At 41.7% G+C, this 25,452-nt stretch overlaps 2 protein-coding genes and 1 long non-coding RNA gene across 7 annotated transcripts in view; 2 read left to right on the top strand and 1 right to left on the bottom strand.

The window, feature by feature from the left end:
* The window catches only part of RASGRF2 (Ras protein specific guanine nucleotide releasing factor 2), an 83,556-nt gene extending 76,360 nt beyond the window's left edge, over window positions 1-7,196 (top strand). For all 3 annotated transcript variants that reach the window (XM_081930138.1, XM_081930137.1, XM_081930139.1), the window contains exons 21-27: window positions 546-649; window positions 1,289-1,373; window positions 1,843-2,040; window positions 2,347-2,426; window positions 3,811-3,928; window positions 5,930-5,998; window positions 6,485-7,196. In XM_081930138.1, the coding sequence (XP_081786264.1) occupies window positions 546-649; window positions 1,289-1,373; window positions 1,843-2,040; window positions 2,347-2,426; window positions 3,811-3,928; window positions 5,930-5,998; window positions 6,485-6,577 (747 nt within the window). In that variant the 3' untranslated portion in view covers window positions 6,578-7,196. The remainder of the gene's footprint in view (window positions 1-545; window positions 650-1,288; window positions 1,374-1,842; window positions 2,041-2,346; window positions 2,427-3,810; window positions 3,929-5,929; window positions 5,999-6,484) is intronic.
* Window positions 182-25,452, bottom strand: part of LOC309380354 — a 51,629-nt gene continuing 26,358 nt past the window's right edge. For both annotated transcript variants that reach the window (XR_014172862.1, XR_014172863.1), the window contains 2 exons: window positions 1,216-1,316; window positions 182-479 (listed from right to left, as the gene is read on the bottom strand). This is a non-coding gene — a long non-coding RNA (uncharacterized lncRNA). The remainder of the gene's footprint in view (window positions 480-1,215; window positions 1,317-25,452) is intronic.
* The window catches only part of CKMT2 (creatine kinase, mitochondrial 2), a 30,468-nt gene continuing 15,849 nt past the window's right edge, over window positions 10,834-25,452 (top strand). The window contains exons 1-2 of one of the 2 annotated variants that reach the window (XM_081930205.1): window positions 10,834-10,969; window positions 24,712-24,873. In XM_081930205.1, the coding sequence (XP_081786331.1) occupies window positions 24,722-24,873 (152 nt within the window). In that variant the 5' untranslated portion in view covers window positions 10,834-10,969; window positions 24,712-24,721. Of the gene's footprint in view, window positions 10,970-24,671; window positions 24,874-25,452 lie in introns of both variants that reach the window. The other variant, XM_081930204.1, reaches the window with a different exon arrangement.

Below are 25,452 nucleotides of genomic sequence, written 5' to 3'. Positions count from 1 at the left end.
CTCCCGCCGCCAGCCTTGGACAGGTACGGGAACAGAGGGGAAGGCGCACAGCGCTTCTCCTCTGTTCCCGGGGCTTGCGGTGGGAGGAGGGTTTTTCCTCCCCACCGCCAACATTCAGAACAGCATTCTGAATGTTGGTGGTGGGAAGGAAAACCCTCCTCCTGCCGCCAGCCTTCGGAGGAGCCTTCCGAAGCCTGGCGGGGGGAGGAGGGCTCTCCGCCCCACCGCCAGGCTTCGGAGGAGGTCCGAGGACAGTGGGGAAGACACGCTGCGCTTCCCCGCTGTCCCGGAGATTTCCCTATGGGCTTTCGTCTTGCGAAGGAAGCCCATAGGGAAATTCGTTTTGCGAAGCGCCTCCAAAACTGAAAACCCTTTCGTCTAGCGGGTTTTCTGTCTTGCGAGGCGTTCGTCTTGCGGGGCACCACTGTATTTCTATAAATGAAGAACTGGGCAGTGAAATTGACACTGCCATCAGCTACCTAATGGGGCATGAAACAAACTAGAAGGATTGAAATGGCTGTTTTTGTGTGCTTCCTTGTTTACAGTTAGAGTGTCCAAAACCAGAGTGCTTTGAAACTTTATCGGCAATGGAACTCGCTGAACAAATCACTCTCTTAGATCACATTGTTTTCAGGAGCATACCCTATGAGTAAGTGGCTTTCTGATCGTTATTATCAAGTGAAAATATTTTGTAAGTGAAGTTACAAACTGATTCACATTAGTGACAGGCCTATAAAAAGAATTTGAATGCATAACAGATAGAGCTGTGTTTAGTGCTGCTTAAAAACTATCATAGCATAATAAATGGACTATGAAAGACTTTAATCAAAGTGTTCATTAGCAGCACATGTCTACTGCACTTCTTTGTGAGCAGAATGCAGTTCACTTCCTGAATAGACTTACACACACACACACACACACACACACACACACACACACCCCAGTTCCAAATAACATCTGACATTAATATTCCCTCGCTAACTGCTAGTTCAGGAATTCTGTAGGCTTGAGAAGAAGAGCAGTGAATATTGAGCTTATCAAATACATACCCTTTCAGCTTCCTAAATTAGCCATCTCCTTTTAACCCAAGGGATGGTGCTTTAAAATGAAAAAGGGCTTTTAAAAATCCTATACATCTCTGGTTATTTAGCAGTGTTGGATAAAAATTGTATATATGACAAACAATATGACTCACACCTTTTTCCATGTGTATACCATTGACAATATTCTGGTCTGCCATTTCTGAGGACAGTTTCTTCTTTTGTTCTCTTCTTTCTGATTTTTCCAGAGAGTTCCTTGGACAGGGTTGGATGAAACTGGATAAAAATGAAAGAACACCGTATATAATGAAAACCAGTCAACACTTTAATGATGTAAGTTGATGTAAATGCTTTACCTTCCAGGCTCTTCATGACTAACTATAGAAAAAACCCACCATTTTCCTAACCTGCTAGCCAGAAATTGCATAGTCGCAGTTGGCTGAAATCTGCAAACACTAGCAGAAGAAATTAAACTGTGCCTTTGTTTAATAAAAACAAAATAATACCAATCTTGTTTCACTTTGCTTAGTTTTTTTATTTCTGCTTAGATTACATCCCCTTAGTTCTTCCCCTTGATTCACAACTGAGAGTCCACTGCCAAGGGCAACGTGCTGTTATGGTGAAGATTGTTCTGCCTTTGCCATCTTCCTTAATTCACTTTTTCTTGTTCCATTGCCATTTATGCAATATATGCTTTCTTAGTGTTAAATGCTAAAAAAAACACACATCATTGTAATTCCATTTATACTGTTAATAGCATGCTGTAAATAGAAATATTCTAAGAACTGCTTCTTTGACCTAGATGAGCAACCTTGTGGCTTCCCAAATTATGAATTATGCTGACGTTGGTTCACGTGCTAATGCAATTGAGAAATGGGTAGCAGTGGCAGACATCTGCCGATGTTTGCACAACTATAATGGTGTGCTTGAAATCACATCAGCCTTGAACAGAAGTGCAATCTACAGACTGAAGAAAACCTGGGCTAAGGTTTCTAAACAGGCGAGTAATCACAAAATGTGTTATCTGTGTAATGGGTATTGTCACTAGAAGCATTATAAGTAAATGGTTTGCAGTGGTTCAGAATGATGTAACCACATCACTAGAAAATCAGTACTTTAACCATCAAGAACAGGACCGACCTTATCATGGGGCCACAGGGAGCATTACATTATCATAATCCAACACTAGAACCCCACAGTGTTTGTCTTGCATTTGAACGCGTTTCAGCAGAATTTTCTTAACCTGAGTAGTATCATATTCCATTTTGCTATAAGGAGTGAATCTTCTAATTTGTTTTCTTTGTAGGCTAAAGCCCTTATGGATAAACTTCAGAAGACTGTATCATCTGAGGGAAGATTTAAGAATCTCAGAGAAACACTCAAGAAGTATGTTTCAAATTATTACATTTTGCTGTGAATGGTGGATAGTTATTAAGATAATGCTTCAGCTAGCTAACTTCTATGGGAGTAATACTGAACAATTAAGAAATCATCTTTTTAGTACAGGCTTCATGGAATTCAATTCCAATGTTTTGTTGAACATACTCCAAAGTCATTATCATGTATAGATTTTTATAGTATCTCTGGGTAGTGCCAGAGCATATAAACCTATTATTCTGTATATAATGTGTCCTAATAGAATTGTAGAAACTTTTCCAATAAATGTATGGCCACATTAATTTAAAAAAAAACTGCTGGGAATATCCAACAACCTGGATAGCCAACCTGGTGCCCTCCATATGTTGTTGGACCACAAGTTTCATCCTCCCTGACCATTGGTCATGCTGGCTAGAGCTGATGGGAGTTTCAGTCCAAGAATATCTGAGGGGTCTTGTGGGCTGTCCCTGACCTATATAATATCGCCATACTTCTGTCTGAGATTCATATGAAGAGTTCAAAGAAGGGTTGCTTCTATGCAGTTATTTGGTAGTGATGATTTTAGGGAACAATAAACCAGCACTTCTGTCATGCCATCTCCATTCACTTTGATGGAGTTTCCCTTGCAGCCCCACTATAAAGCGAGTGGATGTTGGGCTGAGCAATACTTGACCATTTATGCAAGTGCTAACATGCTTCTTGAATACATAGTTGATTCTGAGTAAGCTGAACTGAGAGTAGACCCATTGAAATAAATAGACCAAAATTACTTATATTCATTAATTTCAATGGGTCTATTCTGAGCAATAATCAGCAGAGTTCACAACAGACTTACAGCACAGTCCTATAACATTTCAGTTCAGAGGTAAGTCCCACAGTGTTGAATGGGGCTTACCCCAAGGTAGAAGTATGTATGTATACTTTACAGTCTCATTTCACTACTGCAGGTAGGCATGTTCAGTTTTATTATTTTCCTCCCCAAGGAGTATGACCTGTTCATATCTCAAGATCCAGAAACACTTTCTTTGCAAGTTTTGAAGACATAGATAGCAGTTGCATTTTTTTCCTACACATTCAGGCATTCACTTACTGCTTCTTTGCAATTTATGTAAGGTTTAGCTATTTAAGAAAATATGTCAGATATGGAATGTATGAGCGTAATTATAGCTCAGTTATAATTGCTTACATGAATTCAGGCTCAATGAGCTCAAAGTCATCCTAAGACTATAGTCCCATGCATACATATCAGGGAGGTGAAACCCCAGTAGGTACAATAGACTGTGATTCCAGATTGGGCTGTATGTCATTCAAAACTCAGGCGTTTATAGTGAAAAGGTTAGAATGACCCATGTACAAGACATAAGAGTAAAACCTAAAATTTCTTATCGTGCAGTTGTAATCCGCCTTCAGTGCCATATCTCGGGATGTACTTGACAGACCTGGCATTTATTGAAGAAGGAACACCCAACTTTACTGAAGAAGGCCTTGTCAATTTTTCCAAAATGCGAATGGTAATACTTCTCTCTACATTTTGGTTTCAGTTTACAAGGACTTACCATTGACCATATATTGATTGCATTTCAAAGTGTTATAGGTAGAAATGAGAACAGGGTCAATGTTCTATCACCACCTGCTGGTGAATTTTGGAGTGCCCATAATCCAGTTTATATGTATGTACACACATTTTCCCGTTTGTACAAGAGTAAGTTGAAGATGATCAGCTGAGTCAGCTGTTTTGCGTTCAGTGAAATATATAATGTACAGAACCTAGAACTTTACTTCCTTAACCAGTGTTAGTTGCGTATGAGGAGCAAGTGTGTGTTTTCCGGCAATCAGAAATGCACAGAAGGGCATAATCAAGTTATTTATTTATTTCATAAAATGCATATATATATTTCTTTGTCATGCACAAACAGCATGCTTTGAGAAGAGGGCAGTTTTCAGGAGATAATTAAACTGCAATAGATGCATTTACAGTTGATTCATAAATGAAATACAGTGGTGCCTCGCAAGACGAAATTAATTCGTTCCGCAAGTCTTTTCGTCTTGCGAGTTTTTCGTCTTGCGAAGCACGGTTTCCCATAGGAATGCATTAAAAATCAATTAATGCGTTCCTATGGAAACCGAACCGCCTTCAGACCAGGTCTGGGGACAGTCTGTCCCCCGACCTCTTCTGAAGGCTGGCGGGGGCGAAAGTCTTTGCTTACCCCCCACCTGCCTTCCCGGGACAGCGGAGACTTTTCCGCTGTCGGGGCGATCTTAAAATGCTGGCGGGCGGCAGCGAAGCCTTCGCTGCCGCCCGCCAGCATTTTAAGATCGCCCAGGGACAGCGGAAAAGTCCTTCGCTGTCCCTGGGCGATCTTAAAATGCTGGTGGGCGGCAGCGCTGCCGCCCGCCAGCATTTTAAAATCGCCCCGGAACAGCGGAGGAATTCTCAGCTGTCCCGGGGCGATTTAAAAGCCCCCGGGAAGGCAGGCAGGGGGACAAAGACTTTTGCCCCCCGCCCGCCTTGGGAAGAGGTCCTGGACCTCTTCCGAAGGCGGGCGGGAGACAAAAGTCTTTGCTCCCCCCTGCCTGCCTTCCCGGGGGCTTTTAAATCGCCCCGGGACAGCTGAGAATTCCTCCGCTGTTCCGGGGCGATTTTAAAATGCTGGCGGTGGGGAGCAAAGCCTTTCGCCCCCACCGGCCTTCCTGGACCTCTTCTGAAGTCCGGAGGGGGGGGGGAAAGGCTTTGCTCCCCACCGCCAGCATTTAAAAAAAGGTCCCCGAGATTTCCCTATGGGCTTTCGTCTTGCGAAGGAAGCCCATAGGGAAAATCGTCTAGCGAAGCGTCGCAAAAACCGAAAAACCCTTTCGTCTTGCGGGTTTTTCGTCTTGCGAGGCATTCGTCTTGCGGGGCACCACTGTATTAGGTGGATTTGTGTAAATGAGGGAAAGGGCAATATGCCCCAAAGTGAGGTTGAAATTGTAATTCAGAAGAAGATACATGTAAAAGTCTCCTGAAACGCCATTTGTTGCAGGATAGAATATTTTAAATTCTAGTGAAGTCAGTGGCTTGGATCCAAAGTTGCTCCTCCACTCACAACTTCCCCTAAACATAACACACACCGCCTTTTCACACACCATTCTGAAGATTCTCTCAAGCACTGGGAACAGGGTTTTTTTAATAGCATGCAGGGTGCTGCAGAGGAAAAAAAGGAGGCAAGAAAAAAACCATTACAGTGGTACCTCTGGTTACAAACGTAATTTGTTCTGGAGGTCTGTTCTTAACCTGAGGTACCACTTTAGCTAATGGGCCCTCCCGCTGCCGCCACCGCCACGCGATTTCTGTTCTCATCCTGAGGTAAAGTTCTTAACCCAAGGTACTACTTCCGGGCTAGCGGAGTCTGTAACCCGAGGTACCACTGTACATGGTAATAAACTCTGTTCATTCATGAAAGGAAAGTTAGGATCCAAGCTAGTATGTATGAAATTAAACAAGAGACTCTTTTTTATATTTGTTTCTTTAACAGATATCACATATTATCAGGGAGATACGACAGTTCCAACAGACTTCCTATCGCATAGAATACCAACAAAAGGTATTGTACTTTCATCTGTCCTCTTGCACCAATATAAAGTTTCTGTGGTGCTCTAGGTGTACAACCACATTTTTCATTTAGTGGAAAAGGAGCTGTTTATGACTCATCGTTAAATCTAAAATACTGGCTAGATCATTTGTTTTCCTTGAATAGCACAATAAGTTCTGTTCAGGAAGGGTGCAATGGGAACAGTGATCTGATATGTCCTATTTACAGGGACAGCAAGATAGCCCTAAGTTTATAATTGCAGAGTCTCCAGTAAATTGCATTGTCTGTGGAATTCCACATTTATTACTTTTGCTAAAGACTTAAATTTGTGAAATAATGTGGATTAGGGATGGGAGGCTGGAGGATTGCAGTACAGTAATTTGTGTTGTAAACTGCTTTGAGATTTGTTATTTAAAATATAAAGCAGTATAGAAATGAATTTAATAATAATGCAGGCAATCCTCGTTTTGCACGGGGATTCCTTTTCCTTTCTTCTAGGTCACTCAGTACTTACTTGACAAGAGTCTCATCATAGATGAAGATACTTTGTATGAACTATCCCTAAAAATTGAACCTAGGCTGCCTGCCTGAAAAAAATATCAGTGCTGTCCTTCAGCCTACAGAGAACTTTAGAGTAATGGGGAAATTATGCATGATGTGCCCCCCTACAGAATGCAAGGGGGAAAGCTGGAAGAAATTCAAATTCCCTTTTTGATTAAGGGACTCACAGAGATTCCTTTTTGGGCACAGAGAAGCAGTTGCTGGAAGTAAAAGACCAAACGCCAGAGATGTTGATTAAACAGCTGTTGTTTTGCAAACGTGACAGTTTAGTGAAACAGAGACCTAATGAAGAAGAAAGGAAACGGCTGTAATAACCACACTGAATGAGGCAATAATGGGGCAAAGTTAAGTATGGATAACACATTCCATTAGACTTCAGTGAACGAGGAAATACAAGTGTAAAGCGAAAGGCTTTGCCTACCCTTATTTGGATACAATGCAGGATCTACAAAGAGCATGCAAGGAACTACATATTTTGATCCAGTTTGCAATTTCATCGTGTCCATTGTAAAGTAATATTTTAATCCATAGATAATAATATCTAAGAGCATCATCAACTGCATTTGTTATTTAAACCATTCATTTTAATGGAAAGTATCTTATTTGTCAATAAATCCTGGTATCTCCTTTCGCCAAAAGGCTGGGGAGCAGAGATATTAAAAGCCACCTTAATTGTACATACATTTTTCTTTCTCTAGAAGTATGATTAGTTAATCTAGGGTACAAATGGATACACTACCTTACAATGTTGTCAGACATACACACTTAGGTGGGACTCTGATATTTGAGTTCCATGGCAAAGACTGGCCTTATAGAACAGGAATGGGGAACTGACCAATTGTCACGCTGGCTGAGATTGATAGGAATTGCAGGCTAGCAGTATCCATAGGGGCCACCAATTCCCCACCCCTACTATAGTAGATTAATTGCTTTGCTCTTGGTTTTGGCAGAGCTATTTCTGTAACTTTTGTTTAAAAATATGTTCCCCCATACTGAGCATACCATGTGTGCTCCTGTGCATATATGCACAGCACTTTACATGTGTGGGCTTCCTCCATCAACTTTGGAGAGCAGTTGCAAGCAACTAACTCACTCACTCACTCACTCACTCACTGCTAGCACTAAACTTTTCTCCCTCCTTGCATTAGTACCAAAGCCCTATCTCCCATCAGGAATAGGTCAACCAAAGTAATATTATGACTGCATCGTATGACTTGGAACTCCTGTTAGTCTCATGTACTTTAGAACTTGTTCTAAAGGTTTAGATGTTGGCAGTGTCAGACAAAATCACACCCATGCATTGCTGCTACATGCCATTGCACTGTGACGTGCATTTAAATACCGCTGAGCCTCACATAACGGTTGCAGGGAGCTCCTTGCACACACTAGAACTCAGTGGAGTCTTTGCAGCCTTGATCATTTAGGAATTACTGATTATTTTGCACGTAACAACATTGCTAAGAAAGGTTGATCTATATAAATTACACTCTGGCACCAGTAATAATGGGGGGCAGGAAGAGTAGAAACATTTATTAATTTTTTAAAAAAGCAGTAATTTGTCCACTTATTGGATAAATGAAAACATACTTTGTTCCCTTTTAAAATACTGCAAAGGATTTCACCTCCACTAACTCCCTTCCCATATGCCATCCTTAAGAACCAAATCTTATGGGACACAATCCAGGGAAAATCGAAGCAACTTTAGGTCATATTGAATTCAACAGGAAGAATGTACTTTTAATATTTATCAAATCAGTGTGGTTTCTGACTTGTGCCCCTTAGTACTAGCCTTCCCCCCCATGTGCTCCCTGATTAAGTCCTTTTATTTAAAATGCTTGTGGTACTTCCCCTGGTTCTTTGATAACATGTAACCTCCTTTTTGTAGTTGCATGGAAAGTGAACACAAACACATCACTAAAAACAGAATGCAGATACTAGCACTGTTGAATAACTAGGCTGGAAAAGTGCCCTTACTTTTCCAATGACTTATCAGCCAGTTGACAAAATAGGGCTAAATATCATTATTTACCTCCCTTAAACCCTCTCAGGGAGATAAGTGTTTTAAAAAAAGATTGCCATCTAAGGCATATTTGAACTGATCTTAACCAGACTAAGCTGCTAAATCCTAACAATAGAAAATGGATCTGCCTAGCTTCTGTTTTGTTTGCGCATTTTTTCATCTTTATTTGCACTTTAATACATATTGTCGGCCCAGAGAAGAGCTGAACAATAAATTCCGCTTATGTCTAACTGCAAATACTACTAGCATGTATTAAGTATCTGTGCAGTAATAAGTTTTACTGTTTCTACCTGCTAGAGGTCTGGGTTTTACTATTATTAATAAACGCACGACTGGGTGTCAAAGAAGTCTTGGGAAATTCTCAGTAAGTTTTTTTAAAAACAAACAAAAAATAAGTAAAATTCCTAAGGCATGTTTTAAGTACTTCTGGTTAATGAATGTGGTAAACTTTAACTTGGGGAATGCTATTTATAGATGTGTATTTATTGCTTGTCCTTTCATTAGTGTCCAAGAGGAAAAGCAGACTGCATCTTGATGCATGATAAACAGAAGCATGGGTTATTTGGACAAAACACTTATTTTACTGCATATTTTCAAAAAAACATTTTTTTAAAATCCATATGGCAGTTATTTAATAAAGGTGCTCACATCTCAAAAGGAAGTACCTTTTTACTTGTCTGTGGGTTCTCCCCTTTCTATTCTTTTTGTTCCACTCACCTACCCGCCATAAAACCTATACAATGTAATACCTATAGTTCTTTATGGGCATTATCTGTGATGTACAGGGGTTGATCATTTATAACTTCATCTTGTTGTATTTCATTTTGCAATATCAGCTTTATACTTGGGGAGGAGCCTTTGCATATCCTGGTGTATAAGTGCAGCAGAAGGTGCATTTCTGTGTCTTTATCCTATTTATTTTACTCCTTTTATTAAAATATAAGTTAACCCTGTTGCTGTGGGCTCCTTGTTGTCTATGTTTAACCTCTTATAGTTTCACAGTTTCAAGCAAAGCTGGTTTGATCACTGTTGCCCCAATCAGATGAAGGAAATTAATGTGTGAAAATGGGCTTCTATGCACATTTCTGCTGTGACACAGATGCAAGTTAGCTGCAAAGTTTAGGAATCTTGACTTGACCTACTAGCATGCACCACTCTCTTGCACCATCTCGTAGAAGAGTACACTTTCATTACAAGTGTTCTGAAGTAGTGAAGGAGGCAATTAGACTGAATTTCAGCACTCCTTTGGCTATCCAAACCGGCCTGTGATTTCTATGGGACATGGCCTGGGGATGGTATCCACAATATACAAAATACTACTCCTACAAACCCACTCATCTCAATAAAAAATAAATGGGAGAATGATATAGGTTACAAAATAAACCCTACTGAATGGACTAAACTGTGGTCTAAACCACCCTTTAAATCCACCTCAGCCAAAAGAAGGGAACTCACTTTGAAGTTAATTTGTAGATGGTACCTAACACCATGAAAGCTGGTGCTGATACACCCAGGAACCTCACCAAAATGCTGGAGAGGTTGCCACTCTACAGACACATACCTCCATGTGTGGTAGGACTGCCCCAAAATTCAATCCTTTTGGACATTCGTTATTTTGCATATTTCTTGTAGGACTAAACGGAAACTAGAAGCCACTCCAGAACTGGCCTTACTGAATATCTTCCAAGACAATAATGCACATTCACACTGCAAAGAACTCATAAGTCATCTACTCTCAGCAACCAGGAGCATCATAATTAGACATTGGAGGGACCTGCCAGGAGTAAACATGGGCCACTGGTACCAAACCATATGGGAAGCAGCCCTACTAGAAAAGCTCATCAACAAACTGAAACTAGCACGGGAACAAACCAAAGAGGATGCCTTCACCCTGGTGTGGCTCCCCTTTATTATATCACAGCCCAACAAGACAACAACAGGAACCCACTGACCACATATGAATTGATATGGCTAAGCTGACCCAACATCCCCCTCCCACTCACACACACAAACAAAACTCACTGCAGTCAACTATAGGCAACCAACCATGCCCTGCCACCGCCAACAGAAACCAATAAATATTTGTTTCCCATAGAGAAGTGAACAAAAATGCCAAGATTGAAAAATATTTCTCAGTAGTTTGTGCACTGTGTGGAAGATGGGGCCAACCAGGTCACCCTCTTGCTCCCTCAAGGACATGGCTGTGTAGCCAAATATTTTGAATAGACCTGAAAGGAATGCAGTTGGCCAGTGCAATAAATACTTCTCCCTTTCTTCCCTCCCCTGCCAGCATCTCATTTTGCTCCTCATATGACCTGTAATTTTGTCACAGCACTACTTGTCTGCTTCACACTTCTTTGCTCCCAGGCTCGTTGCAGGACGTGTCTGGCTTCAGCTTCAAGGTCAGTTGGACTTTGCCTCTGTTTATTCACCAATGGCAGTGACATTTCGAATGGGAGGGTTATTAAAAATGTTTTGAAAGTGCCATAGATTGTAGCCTTTTGGGAGATGCAGTTTGCTCATTTGCATAAGTACTCAGAAAACGGCGACTGTGAGATTTGTCAGGCTACTGTGCTTCTGACCCAGATAGCGATACCAAAACAAACATGTTAAATATATGAAAATAAAGCCTTCTTTTATGCAAATGGTAATGTTTCTGCAGGCAGCCTACTGAGCAGACAACTTAAAAAATGTCAGCACTGTCCATAAATGTGTTCCATTAACTAGAGAGGCTGAAATGGTATTGTAGATGGGCGTTTTTAATTGGTGTAACCGAACACTGTATCCTAAGATTTGATCAGTATTGAGATTTATCTCTGTCTGAATTGCCAGCATCTCTCCAAATTGGCCAACTGATCTCAGTAAAGAATTTTGCTTCATTTACATGCCTTGTTTGGTTTCACATCTACTCAGAAGTAAGCCCCATCGAGTTCAATGAGGCTTACTCCAAAGGGATTACAGAATAACAGCCCAGATTAACAAGTACTGTCTTATTTTTGTGTAATAAGCAAACATCAGATGCTGGGGTTTTGAACAAGTTAAAATAAGCCCACTTCCAGGTCTATTCTCTTCTTTATGAAAGCAAATAGTCCTTTTTCATTGCTCCATATTTCATAAAATTGCACCGCAGAATTCTGTAGAACCCTACAGTAACAATTCTAAACACACTTACTTGGAAGTGAGCTCTGCTGAACACAGCGAGACCTCTTTCTAACTAAATATGCATACGAATGCTCTGCTAGAGTGTTCCTTGTTTTTAAATTTTAGATCCGGCAAGCCTGTAAACAGATCACTTCTGCCAGCAGAGGAACTCGAGAGATTAATTATCGTTGATTATAACCTTTCCCTGTCTGTTTTAGTCTAATCGGCAAACTAGCTATATTAGAATAGTTACATAATATAACCAGAGCCATAGACTGTTACTCCTATGCTGTATAGAGTACAACCACTGTATATAGGAATTTAAGTTACCATGTCCATAGATTCTGTAGGTCTATTCTGCATATGATTTAGTTGGATATCACCCACAGAACACATCTTTTCTTTGAATGCAGCTTCATCCAAGTGCTTAGGATCACAGGCCAGACCAGCTTAGATTGCAACAATATGACATAAATGGTTCATCAGGTAGTGTAGTTTAACAGTTTGTGGACTAACTGTATTTTGAACTATTCACTACCATGCTGGTGTTAATAATCAAACTGTATGATATAAAACTACTAGTACCTTACGATAATCCACAGTGATACAATATCCTAGCCTGACACATGAAGTGCATTGTTTCATTTGCTTACATAATTGAGCGGTACTGAATGTACACAAGTATTACGATTAAAATTAAGATTTAATTTTATGTATGTATTGGTTTGTTCATCTGCTTACTTTCTGAATTTATGAACTCATTCTTCAATACTGATACCCAAGGCACTGGATCAGGACCTGATTAGCAAAACCTTGAAAGACATTTTTATACTTTAGAAACAGAGCAGCCATTATTGTTATTTGATAACGGAGATAGTTCTCAAATACAGATACCAAAACACTCTTTGATTTTTAAATATGATATTTGGGTTTTGTTTTGTTTAAGCCAGTGAAAGATGCAAATTTGTTTCTTTATCAGCCTTCTACTCTGTTTATCTTGTTGTTTCTTTGCTGTTTACATCTGTGCTGTATCTCAGTGGATGCATAACATTTAGCTTAAGCAACAGCTTCAGGTGTCTTGAAAAAGTCAAGAGTCACATGATACATATGATGCATTTCTATTCTACTAGGGCAGTATTTTATCTACATCTATTTCTAAACGGCTGAGTTTCCTGCTAGTAGAATTTTTTGCCTAAAAAGCAAAACAAAAAACCAAACCGCCATACTCTTCCTAATATTAATGAAAGAGGGAAAGAAATGAGCAAAGAGTGCTGCTGCCACAACCATTTCTCCTTGCGCAGCTCTAGCTTCAGTGCTTTAACATGCAGTTTATAAATTCGCTGTGCTTAATCTGACACCGTTTGAACATGAAAGCCAAGGGGACAACTGTCCTGGAAAATGTTGCCGATATGGGAGGTGCTAACTTTAGGTCAGCTCTGAAACTCCTGCCAAAAGTAACACGAGGGGTCTTTGCTGTTCTTAAACTGAAACAAATAGGAAGTGCCGGAGCTCAGTGTAGAAAATACTGTACATATCCTCTGAACTGGAAGACCTTTCCCTAATTTTATATGGCGGCGGCGGGGGGAGTTAATTGTGCTTAGTTAGTGATGAGGAAAATTCCTTTTGCACACAGCTAAATGTTGCAGTCCCAACTAACATGATACACGGGGCTCAGATTACAAGGCTTGGCACCTGCACTGGGGCCTGACTCTGGTACTTCCTGGACTGAAATATAGTGCTGAAACTGGATTTCTGATTATCCTAGTTGCAGTGGGCTTGCCACACTGACTCTGCTAGAGGATGCCATGTTCTTCTTTATGCAGATAAACCTATAGGACAGAGTTTTCCAAACTATTTCGCAACACATTAGTGTGTTGGCTGCAATGTGTAGGTGTGTCACACAAATGCTACCAGGGCTGGAAAGGGGTTCATTTAACCTGCACTTCACTGCAGTATATTTCTGTCTTGTTTTGTGCTCCCCACTTCCCCAAGCAGTAAGAAGCCCACGAGCAGCGCTCCAGTGTTCAGGGTCCTTTGAGGAAGGTGGCGGGGGAGAGATAGCAAGCACACTGGAGACTCATAATATGTCTTTCGTGATATCTACATATTAGATATTCCACAAAGCCAACTGCTTTCCCCCATGTCTCTGCCCAAATTCAACCAGCAAAAAAAAAATCTCTTCCCTCTGCTTCTCTAGCTCACTGCAGATGCTCGGCTGCAACAAGGTCATGTCTGCTAGCATGACCTCAGTGGCTGCACTTTCAACATTTATGATTGGCTACAGATGTGTTTCATCAGGAGACATAGCTAGCAGGGGCAATCCTCCCTTCCTCTCCATGTGTTCAGTGTATGCATTTGTGTATGCACTCCTCCTGCTCCTCACACAAATTATCATGGATATTGTTCCAAAGACTAGAGCATTTAGCCCTCTTCATTGGATCACTCATCTAGTTTGCCAGGCAAAAACTTTAGTGGTGTTTATCAGAGAAAAGCCGAAGTCATCATTGTATAATATCCACCTAAAGGTAGCTTGCCATTCTTTAGCAAGAGATCCCAGAGCACATTATGAATGTTCTGGATATGTTTTGGGACTGGACATTAACTAAAACAGGTTGCAAGGTGACTCCTGGGGAGCCCTGATGCCAGTGTGAATCAGAGGGGAATGCCTGCACCATAAGCATTTTTTTTTTTGCTTTCTTTTTCTTACTTGCACAGCTGTGTTTAAAAACATAACCCCTTGACGAAAGAAGCTTAAATTCTGCAGTGAGAATAAAAGGGACAAATGGAAAAACTGTCAGTCTCCACTATACATTAATATATTCAGTAGAGCACTTCCTGTGGGCATCTGAAATGAAGCAAGCCATTACCAGAGAGAAGGCCTTCTTGGTGGTGGTGCCTCAATTGCAGAACACCCACCTTTATTGTCTTCTTGGTACTAGGCTTTTCAAATGAGAGCTGTGGTTTAAAAAAAAAACAGTTCTTTGAAAGGGGTGCACTAGTGTTGCAGATAGGAAGTACAGCAGGTGCACCATCTTAAGTTGTCACATAGTGCAGTGGGCATAGGAGAGTGGTTTGCCTGCAACTATTTACATGAAGCAGAAGCCAATTTGAGGTTTCTGTTGGAGAGAGAGGTTTGGAGGAGAGATCCTACTCTCTCATATCCGATTAAGCACAATAGTGATTGCTACCAAGCACATTAAAACTTGTTTAGATTTACATTTACCCTTATTCACCTTTAAGCAAACATTCTCCAAGAAAATACTTAGGCTAGAATAAATTGCAGACACGCTTTGCAAATAAGGGAATGTTTTACTCACAGAGTTTCCAGAAGTTACAGCAAATAAGTCTCTATCTGCTGGCAGTAAAATGAAGATGAAACAGGTTCCAAATGACTTTAAAAGGAAAATAACTTTGTTTCATTTCAGAAAGCTCCATGCAGTATTGGGATTAGTGAATATGCAGGCTTTAAAATCTTTTAGAAAGACTGAACTCACTTGCAGTGAGCCATGACTGCGTGACTTCTTGATTGTCCCAGGAAGCAGGAAGAGAGAGAGAGAAAGAATGGGAGGGAGGAAACAAAAGGCTGTAGGGAGGTTACTAGCTCCACCTCCACTGGCACCCTGAGCTTAGGTTAAAACTTTCTAAGCATGCAGGTGTGAGTCAGTAATTATATATTACAACACTTACAATGGGTTGTGGGAAGGTGGGGAAATGCACTAAGGCAAGGGAAAGAATCCAATCAAGATTTAAAGGGCTGTTTTTGGATATACTCAATATCACATTGAAAGTAACACTTCCTATGGTTGCTTTCTTATATCTCATTTTAAGCAAATAGATAGCAATCCTAAGGAATATCATGGTTTGAATCTCTCAGCAGAAGGGACTGAAGGGCACTTTTGTTAAGGTTCGTCCTTGATAAAATAAAAATACATTGGGAGCAATTAAGAATAACTTGTGCAAGTTTTAGTGGCTAATTGCCAAACTATTGAATGAATTCTATTAAGTCAGCAACTAGTCTTCTGAGTATTTGATTTTCTTTTATTGAACGAACAAGTACTGTCTGCTTTGAAAGCTTGGATCACAGCACAAATCTGCTTGAAGAAATTCTGGAGAAAGGTGAAAGCTTTCAAGTGTGTGACCTTCTACATTGACTGCCCTCCATTCCTTGAAGTTCACATATCAGGCTCAGGTTAAGAAATGTTGCTCTAGAAAAAGCAATTAAATTTGCTCCATGTTTGTGGCAGTCAGCATTAGCTTGAAAGGTCAGTGATAACAAATTAGCAGCAAATCTGTGCACAAAATTAAAATGGTGTGCTTTGTTTAGTCACCAGTGTTCTCTGTTAATTACTCCCACACAAAATCAGCTGCTTCATCTTTTGAATATGTCATGCATTGATCCCTCTTTTAATTCTCTTATAAAATGGAATAGGGGTGCCATAAATGCACTTAGCAGCTGTCTCTGTCCTAGCTGATGTGAGTTTCTCCATTGCTGTAGTCAGAAACCTTTTGGCATTTTATTGCTAAAAGACCAAGTCACCTTGACAACTATATTATTGGGGCAGGACAGTAACTCCCTGGTAAAGCACATGCACGCACAAAACCCTGAGATCAATCCCTGGCATTTCCAGGTGGGCAAGTCTGTAAAACACTACTATATGAAACCCAGGAGAAAGCCCAGTCAGAGTGGTAGGCAGCCTTCAGTTTGGCAGACCAATGGCAATGCAATAAAGCAGCTTTCCATCTTCCTAGCCACAACTTGCTTCATCCTGGTTGCAAATGGCACTCTCACAACCTCTTAATGACCCATTAAGAGACTCTTTGGGAAAGCTGAAGACTCTTGGATACGTGTTGTGTACTGAAATTATTTATGAATGTGTCCGCCCCAGCCACCACATTATGTTTTAGGGAAGCCCCAGGGCAGCTTATAATACAAGTAAAAACCCCCAGATGAACCATATTAATATGGGTCCTCGGGGGTTTTCCAGGGGGAACTCAGTTCCAACACCTCTCAGGTGGACGCCATTGGCATTCTAAGAGAAAAAGGGAGCATTCATGGCGAGTTCCAGCACCTCTTTTTCTAGAAAAATAGCACTGTGGGTCCCTGTGAATTAGCTGACAAGGCGGGAGAGGTTCATATTGCTGGGAGAACTCACCCAGATAGAACTTCCAGCTGTTCGTGATCAAAGAGGTCTAAGAAATAGTCCTCTGTCCAGAGTAGGGTTGAACCATCTTCTAAAATCGGCATTAGATCCATTTCAGTCCGGTTTCCGTCCTGGTTTTGGGACGGAGACGGCTCTGGTTGCCCTAACAGATGATCTCCGTAGACAACTGGATCGAGGCGGGTCAGGACTGCTGATCCTTTTAGATTTGTCAGCAGCCTTTGACATGGTCGATCATGATCTTCTGGACCACCACCTCACAGGCGTGGGGATACAGGGCATAGCCCGTAACTGGTTGTGCTCTTTTATCTCTGGTCGGGGACAGAGGGTGGCACTAGGGAGGGAAATGTCGTAGTGCCACTCCTTGGTGTGTGGAGTGCCGCAGGGCGCAATTCTCTCCCCAATGCTTTTTAACATCTTTATGCGCCCCCCTTGCCCAGATTATCCGGAGCTTTGGGCTGGGCTGTCACCAATATGCTGATGACACTCAGCTCTATCTGCTGATGGATGGCCACACTGACTCGGCCCCGAACACACTGACCAGATGTTTGGAAGCTGTGGCTGGATGGTTTCGTGGGAGCCGATTGAAACTAAATCCTTCGAAGACAGAGGTCCTATGGCTAGGTCGGGATGGCATAGGGATGAGGGACCAACTCCCTTCTCTTGCGGGGGCCCAATTAGTGCCATTGCCTTCCGTTAAGAGTTTGGGTGTAATCCTAGACGCCTCCCTTTCCATGGAGGCGCAAGTTACAGCAACAGCCAAGGCGACATTTTTCCACCTTCGCCGCATCAAGCAGTTGGTCCCTTACCTTTCCCGCCCTGACCTGGCCACAGTGATCCATGCAACGGTCATCTCCAGGCTTGACTACTGTAATTCGCTCTATGCGGGGCTGCCCTTGAAGCTGTCCCAGAAACTCCAGCGGGTACAGAATGCTGCAGCGAGGCTCCTCACGGGGTCTCTGCCATGGGAGCATATTCACCCAGTGCTTTTCAAGCTGCACTGGCTCCCGGTGGAATAAGGGTCAGATTTAAGGTGTTGATTTTGACCTTTAAAGCCCTTCACGGCCTAGGACCCTCATACCTACGGGACCGCCTCTCCTGGTATGCCCCACGGAGAGACTCAAGGTCCATAAAAACAACACCCTAGTGGTCCCAGGCCCTAAGGAAGTTAGATTGGCTTCAACCAGAGCCAGGGCCTTTTCAACTCTGGCTCCGGCCTGGTGGAACGCTCTGCCTCATGAGACCAGGGCCCTGCAGGATCTGATTTCTTTCCGCAGGGCCTGTAAGACAGAGTTGTTCCGCCTGGCCTTTGGCTTGGAGCCAATTTGATTCCCTCCCCCTCTTTTTTCTTCTTCTTTCTTTTCCTTCTCCTCCTGCGATGAGGCTACATTTTAATATTTTAATGTTCCATTATTTTAATGTTGTATTTTATTTCTGTTTTTAAGTTGTAATCATTCATCTTGTTTTTATTATTGCTTGTAAGCCGCTCTGAGCCCGGCCTTGGCTGGGGAGGGCGGGGTATAAAAAAATTATTATTATTATTATTATTATTATAAAATAGGCAACTTTATGGTGCAACTCTTCTCATCTCTCTGCAGAAGTAAGTTCTGTTGAGTTCAATGGGCTGCATTCCCAGGTACAGGACAGCACCCTCTGTGTCTGGCAGGACTCAACCCCACAGCATGACATCAGACAGGATTTCATTACTGTTGCTGCCAAGGTCCAGCCAAAGAAAGTGTCTTATAGGGAAACCAGCCAGACCAGCAAATGTGCCTCTTAATGGCAGTAGTGCACAGTGGATCATGTCATACTGGCTGACTCCTGTAAGAATTTCCAAGTCAGGCTTGTTCTGGTCAGAGCAATAACCAACAAGGCTGCTATGTTTTCCTGTAAGAGACCACCTTTGCTCCTCCAACCTGACTGGAGCATCTGGTATTACCTAGTTTGGTAGAGCCATAACTTTGATAGATGTGCTAAGTTATCCATGTATCCCACAACTGGGTGAGAAGTCTAAATAGGATTGCCAGGTTCCAGGTTAGGGACAATAACATGATTTCAACCAGGGTTCTGCTCTCTCTGCTTGGATTCAGATTTGGAATATGGAAAGGAGGAAGGAAGCTATTATCACATGGAATAATGTACAGAATTGCCTTGTCCTCAGCATCATGCTCACTGTGCTCTTGCTCTTGCTCAAATTCCTTGCATTCAGTGTTCCTCTGTGGGAAAAGGCTGCATGGAACGTGCAGGTTATACACATTAAGGGTCTCTCCATGTGTTCAGTGTACAAGTTCCCAGACTAAGTGAAAAGCGGCATGAGACATTTTCATACAGCAGGTCTTAATATAAGGCTATCAGCTTGGTGGAAAACCAAGGGCAATATTTCCTTTCCAATTTCCCCTTCCAGATACTAGGAGTATGGATAAAGAAAAAGCTGCCAGTCTGAAAAAAACATGCCATTGAGACATTGGGCATCGTTTTGTTATGTATTTGAGGCATTAGTGCTAGGATGACACATCATTGGCCTCTGCTGTAGGGCATCAGGATATGTCACAGTAAAAGCAAACAAAACACATTCAGTTCAGCAGTATTGTCTAGGCTGCTCTCCAAGAGTAATGGGATTTAATATAATAACTTCCACTTGCAGTAAAATAAAGCAGGGAAGTAATAAAGGCACCAGCAATGTGAGGAATTGTACTGCAGATTCACATTGCACTCAGCGGCGGGGGGAAATACAGCACACAAAGACCCACAACTTTTCTGAAACCCAACTCTGACTACCAGGAAATAATTCCTGGGAAAAGTATAGACAGCGCAGAGGCTCAGAAGTAAAACAGAATTGCACTAGCCAAAGAGTTGTGGCTGACACCTGCAGCACCCTTAACTAACTACAGTTCCCAGGATTCTTTCGGGGAAGCCGTGACTCTTTGAAGTGGCACTATACTGCTTCAAAGGTGAATCGCCAATGGGGCCAGAGAATTATTGTGGCTCCATACTTTGAATCACAGAACTGTAGAGTTGGAAAGGACCAATAGGAATATTTTGCCTAATGTGGGGCTCAAACCCACGACCCAGAGATTAAGAGTCTTATGCTCTACCAACTGAGCTATCCCAGAACTGAGTAATGCATGCTCTTTACAACACCTAAACAGAACCCTCATTGAATGGCGTTCTAATGAATGAGTATACAGTGGTGCCCCGCAAGACGAATGCCTCGCAAGATGAAAAACTCGCTAGACGAAAGGGTTTTTCGGTTTTTGCGTCGCTTTGCAAGACGAATTTCCCTATTGGCGTGCCTCGCAAGACGAAAACGTCTTGCGACTTTGTTTCCTTTGTCTTAAAACCGTTAAAACCAAGGGTGCTTTGCTTGAGCAGCTGCAGTTGTGACTTGACTTCGAGGAGCAACTGTTAGCACGCGGTTTGGTAGCCTTTTCTCAGACTTTGCTCATTTTTGAAGCTTTTCCAAAACTTTTCCAGAACTTCTTTTGCATCCATTTGGTAAGTTAAACTTTTAAAACTTTTGGGGGGGGTTTTGGATTTTGGGTTGGGGTGTTTGGGATTCAAGGACTTGGTGTTGGGGGGGGGGTTAAGAGAATCTGGGAACTTGTGGGGTTTTTTTGATTTTTTTAATTTTTTTGTGACCATTGGGCCATGTGGTTGTTTTTTTAAAATTTTCTGAGTTTGAATTTCTGTGTGCTGGGTGGCTGGGGGAACAGTTGGTGGGGTTTCTGCAGCAATCTGGGAGCTTGTGGGGGGGGGGGTTGAATTTTTTTTATTTTCTGTGAAAATTGGGCCATGTTGGGTTTTTTTGAAAATTTTTCTGGGTTTGAATTTCTGTGTGCTGGTTGGCTGGGGGAACAGTTGGGGAGGGGTTTGCAGGAATCTGGGAGCTTGTGGGGTTTTTTTTGAATTTTTTTGATTTTCTGTGACCATTGGGCCATGGTTTTTTGTTGTTGTTTTTTGAAAATTTTTCTGGGTTTGAATTTCTGTGTGCTGGTTGGCTGGGGGAACAGTTGGGGAGGGGTTTGCAGGAATCTGGGAGCTTGTGGGGAATTTTTTTGTTGATTTTAAAATGTTTTTCTGTCATGTTTAGAAACTTAATTTATTTTTCCTTCAATTTTTGAACTGACCTTTACAGTATGTGTAACTTTAAAGATCAGTTAATAAACTCTTGTTGTACCAAATTTGGCTTTGTTTGGACTTTTTTTGACCATAGGAACGCATTAATTGATTTTCAATGCATTCCTATGGGGTTTCGTGCTTCGCAAGACGAAAAATTCGCTAGACGAAAAAACTCGCGGAACGAATTAATTTCGTCTTGCGAGGCACCACTGTAGGTTGCAAAGTGGACCCTCAGTCATGCTGCTGCCCTCCCAATATGCATTCATTCTAGACACACACATATACAACATCTGCAACAGATTTATGGCTGTGTGCATTCTGATGAAATAGTTATTGTGCAAAAGTACTGAAATTACCACATCTGAAAGGAACTTTAGAATCCCCCCACTTACACCCCTTCATTCCCCCGCCCCTCATTCCCCACAAACTTGCCTACTCTCATCCTCCTTTGTGTTCTCCACCTACTCCTGTCGTTCTGTGCCTTCTGTTATGCATGCCTCTCATATGGGAACATGTACTAATTTTAGATGCTAGTTAAGAGCCAAGGTTGATGAAACTAGCATAGGGGTGAGAGCAAAGGCAGCTCAGCTTGCTCCAGGATCAGGTGTTCTATCAGTTAATGTCACTGGAGGTTAAGGGCACATGGAATAAGCCACTGGGAAAAGCAGGACTGAAAGGGCTACCAGCTAGTAGAAATGTTTGAAAATCCAAGGCGTGTGAATTAGATTTATGCACAGCAGATAATGTCTTAAATAAGACCACAACTGCAAGTGAATTTCAAAACCAGGTCATTGTAACACCAAATAACCTGAATAAGGGAATGAATCACACACTGTTTTCTAACACAGAAAAATCCCCCTCTACTGAATTTAACCGTATCTTCAAATTACCTGGTGAAGTGTTGGTGTGAAATGGTTTCTGTGAACTAGAGCCTTTTCCATGTAAACCACATCTGGACACGGGGTGAGGGGGTACAGCAATGACACCCAGTAAGGCTTTTTACAAATAATGTGATCCTCTACCCTAACGTTCAGACTTTTAAAGCAAACATCTTGTTGATATCATTGAGGCTTTTGCCATTTCCACATTGCAATTTTCTGATCTATCCAGCTCATTGTATGAAAGGGCTTCAAGGTGTAAAAATAATAAGTCAGCCAGTCAATCAATCACTGCTAGTACAATGTACATGATGACTGTGTCACATTCCATTACTTTAAGGAATGGGTGGGATATGAAAACAACTTTTCATGCAGTGCCTCCTTGCCAACAGAAATGGCATGAGCTAGCTAAACATGACAGACCGTCTGATGCCATTAATGTTACCTGTGACTTGATGGAATATCCTACATTCAACAGGGGCAATGCTCGGGTTATTTTTATGAAGATCATTGTCTTGTTCTATTTTCTTAATTTTGACAAATCACCAGTCTAAGAAAATACACTAGAAGGCACAATCCCTTGACAGCATAAAAATGCAATATATATCATTCAGAACAGAAGCAATTCCAGCAATTTCATACCCCTTGGTATGACAGTATTTCTTGACCCTCATGGCTATTTTGAAGTCACAAGAATTACTTCTATTAACTGCAGTAAGCATTTAGAGATGGGCTCCTCCAAGCTCAAAATGGCCTGAGATTTCAGTGAGCCTTTTGCTATGCAAAAGTGGACCTTAAAGGCTGTGTTCAATTAACTCATTTAATTTTGAATGTGAAACTAGACACTGGTGTCCTATCACCCTCTATCACCCTCTAGCATAAGCCCTTTGAACTTTATTAAGATGCAGGTATTCAATGGTGGGAAGAGGGTTTCTGCTTGCTCTAAAACAGGCCTCAGGATATGAGCCTGAATATCCTCTTAAAAGGCTTTTATTTATCTACCACAGCAGTGGTTCTCAACCTGTGAGCTTCAGTCCACCGGGGGCCTGCAGAAATATCCCAAGAGTTCCATGAAGCAGGTGACAGCAACCAGTAGTGGCAAGGGGGGCACCACCAGGAACTTCTGAGTAAATTCCCAATGGACACTCTCCCATTGCCAAACTCTTGTTTTATCACAGTCCAGCAGGTGAAGGGCCATCACTTCTGCCTGGCCACAACATCACCACGGACTCAGCTGCCACACACAAATGTACACACAGAGAAAAGGATCAGTTGAACTAAAAGTGAAGGATGGGCTCCTTCCTTCATTACTACCTGAGCTTATACCCACCCACCTCAATTCTCAGCCTACTGATAGATAAACACAAGCCAGGCAATGCAGTGTTATGCAGCGTACAATTGAACCCACAGGCACGTTCAACACTTGTATAAATTCGGATGCTGCTTCAGACTGCAAGGTTACAAATATGCAAGAGTGATACACTCATTAAGCCTGCACATACCTTAGATCTAAAGTGTAGATAGAGTCCCTACCCAAAAGCAATGTGCCACAGACCAAGCAAAAAAGTGAGCAAAAGAAAGAGGAGGCATATCTGACCAAAAAGCGTAACACAAAGTCAAGGATCAGAGATCTCTGCCTTCTGCAAGAGCTAAGCTATTTCTCTTAAAATCTTACACCAGCCAAGCAACTATCTCTTAATCTTTCCCATTCCTTAGCCCATGGTCCTGCAAAGCACAAGTCTGACCTTTGAGAACATTGAGGAGCAAAGAGGTGTCCCATTGGAGCTTGTGGAATATCCAACTATTGAAAATCTGGGGTTTAAGTACAGTTCGGAGCCAACTATTCTCTACTGAGAGCGGAGGAGAATGCTGGTTGAGTGAATACTGTAATACCCTTATTCCTTTGAACAATTACTTATTTCCTGTATTTTTATTCTTTTGTTTACTCCAATAGGTTTGAAGTTGAAGGGACATGAACTTAGTCAGCAATGGCTAACTGGTGTTTGTTGTTGCAATGAATAAAAAGTGAATTAATTTAAAAGTGTCTCTGAAGTTCAGAGTAGTTTTCCCTCGAAGCACTATAAAACTAGGCTACAAGAGGACAGTTGCTTTTTGCTTCTTTCTTTTTCTCTGTATACTTTTATGGTTTAGGGACCACAGTCACTTATTTAATAGCTGCTTCTGAGATAATTGTAGATCAGAAAAAAATCACAGTAGCTCGAAGCCATGAAAGAAAAAATTGAAGAATTAGGTTTGCTCCTGTTGCCTGTGTTTTAAGCCAAACATTTCTACTGAACTGCTGGAATTATTGATGTGCTTCCTTTGCTTTGTTCAATAGGTCAGTGCTTCTTCTTAGTGATTAAACCCAGATATGTGAATGTGCATGTCTGGAATGCAGAGACGAGTTTTCAAATGATATTTGCACTGAGGACTAATGGAAACTGGCATTTGCCACTGCACAGACCTACACAACAAAAGAAAACCACTGATACTGAAACATATTTCAACAAATTGGTAAATGAAAAAAGCTAACAGTGAGGGGAATCATAAAGGAGAAAGTGCTGAGATAGCCAGGATGGACCCTTTAATGGACTGCGTTCTGGCTAACTTGGCACTTTCTTCTTTATGATCCCCGCCATTCCAATATTTAAGTTCAAAACTAACAACTTGAGTTGGGCTTGTAGAAGACAAGACTAGGTTTGAAACATCTGAGACTTCTGCTAAATACGTGCCTGCCTCCATAAAACAATCAACCACTTGGCCCCATTGTCACCGTTCTCATATTATTACTAATGTACCTATTTCAGCTTTCATTGCAGATTTGTGTGCATCTTCCAAAACTAATAGGTGACAAAAGATGGCCAGTACCTTCTCACGTCTCCTGGCTGGTCGAAGAACTGCAGTTCTCTTTGCAACAGTTAGTACCGGAGCATTGACCACCGGATACCTGCTGAATAAGCAAAATGTGAAAGCTGGATCCTTTCACAGACAAAGACTATTTCCTCCAAGGTAAATATTTTGATTTTTCATCAATCATTGATGAACAAGTGTTGGCACCTGTTGTTTGAAGGGCCTAAGTGTCTCCACTGAATACTGTTTGGAAGTAAAGAGAAAAACAAGGCTGTTGAGTGGGAAGAGAGCCCAAGAAGCAAAGGTGTTGAGGAACAGCAGGTGAGAAGGTTGAAGAAGCAGGACAGAACTAGCAATGGACTTAAGTCACAGCTGCACCATACATTTAAGCGGTGTGTTTTTTTCTTTAAAAATGTTTAGGGCTACTCTCATTTTGACTCAAGAAATCACCATTTTATAGTTCAAATTGGGGCAAATAAATACAGTAAATGGACAAAAGTACAAAGATTCACAAAATGTTTAGGGGTATGCATACGCCTGCGTACCCCCCCCCCAAAAGCACTGCATTTAAGGCACACAGGTATACCACCTTAACAGGCATGGCTCTTTCCCCTCCCCCAAGAATCCTGAAGACTGCAGGTTACTGCTCACAGAGCTACAGTTCCCAGCATCCTTAAGAAACTTCATTTCCCAGGATTCCTTGGGGGAAGCCACGTGCTTTAAATGCATGGCTCTAAG

The sequence above is a fragment of the Podarcis melisellensis genome, assembly GCF_964234715.1.
Source record: "Podarcis melisellensis genome assembly, chromosome: 11".
Taxonomy (NCBI): Eukaryota; Metazoa; Chordata; class Lepidosauria; order Squamata; family Lacertidae; genus Podarcis; species Podarcis melisellensis.
This window is presented reverse-complemented; position numbering and strand designations above follow the sequence as displayed.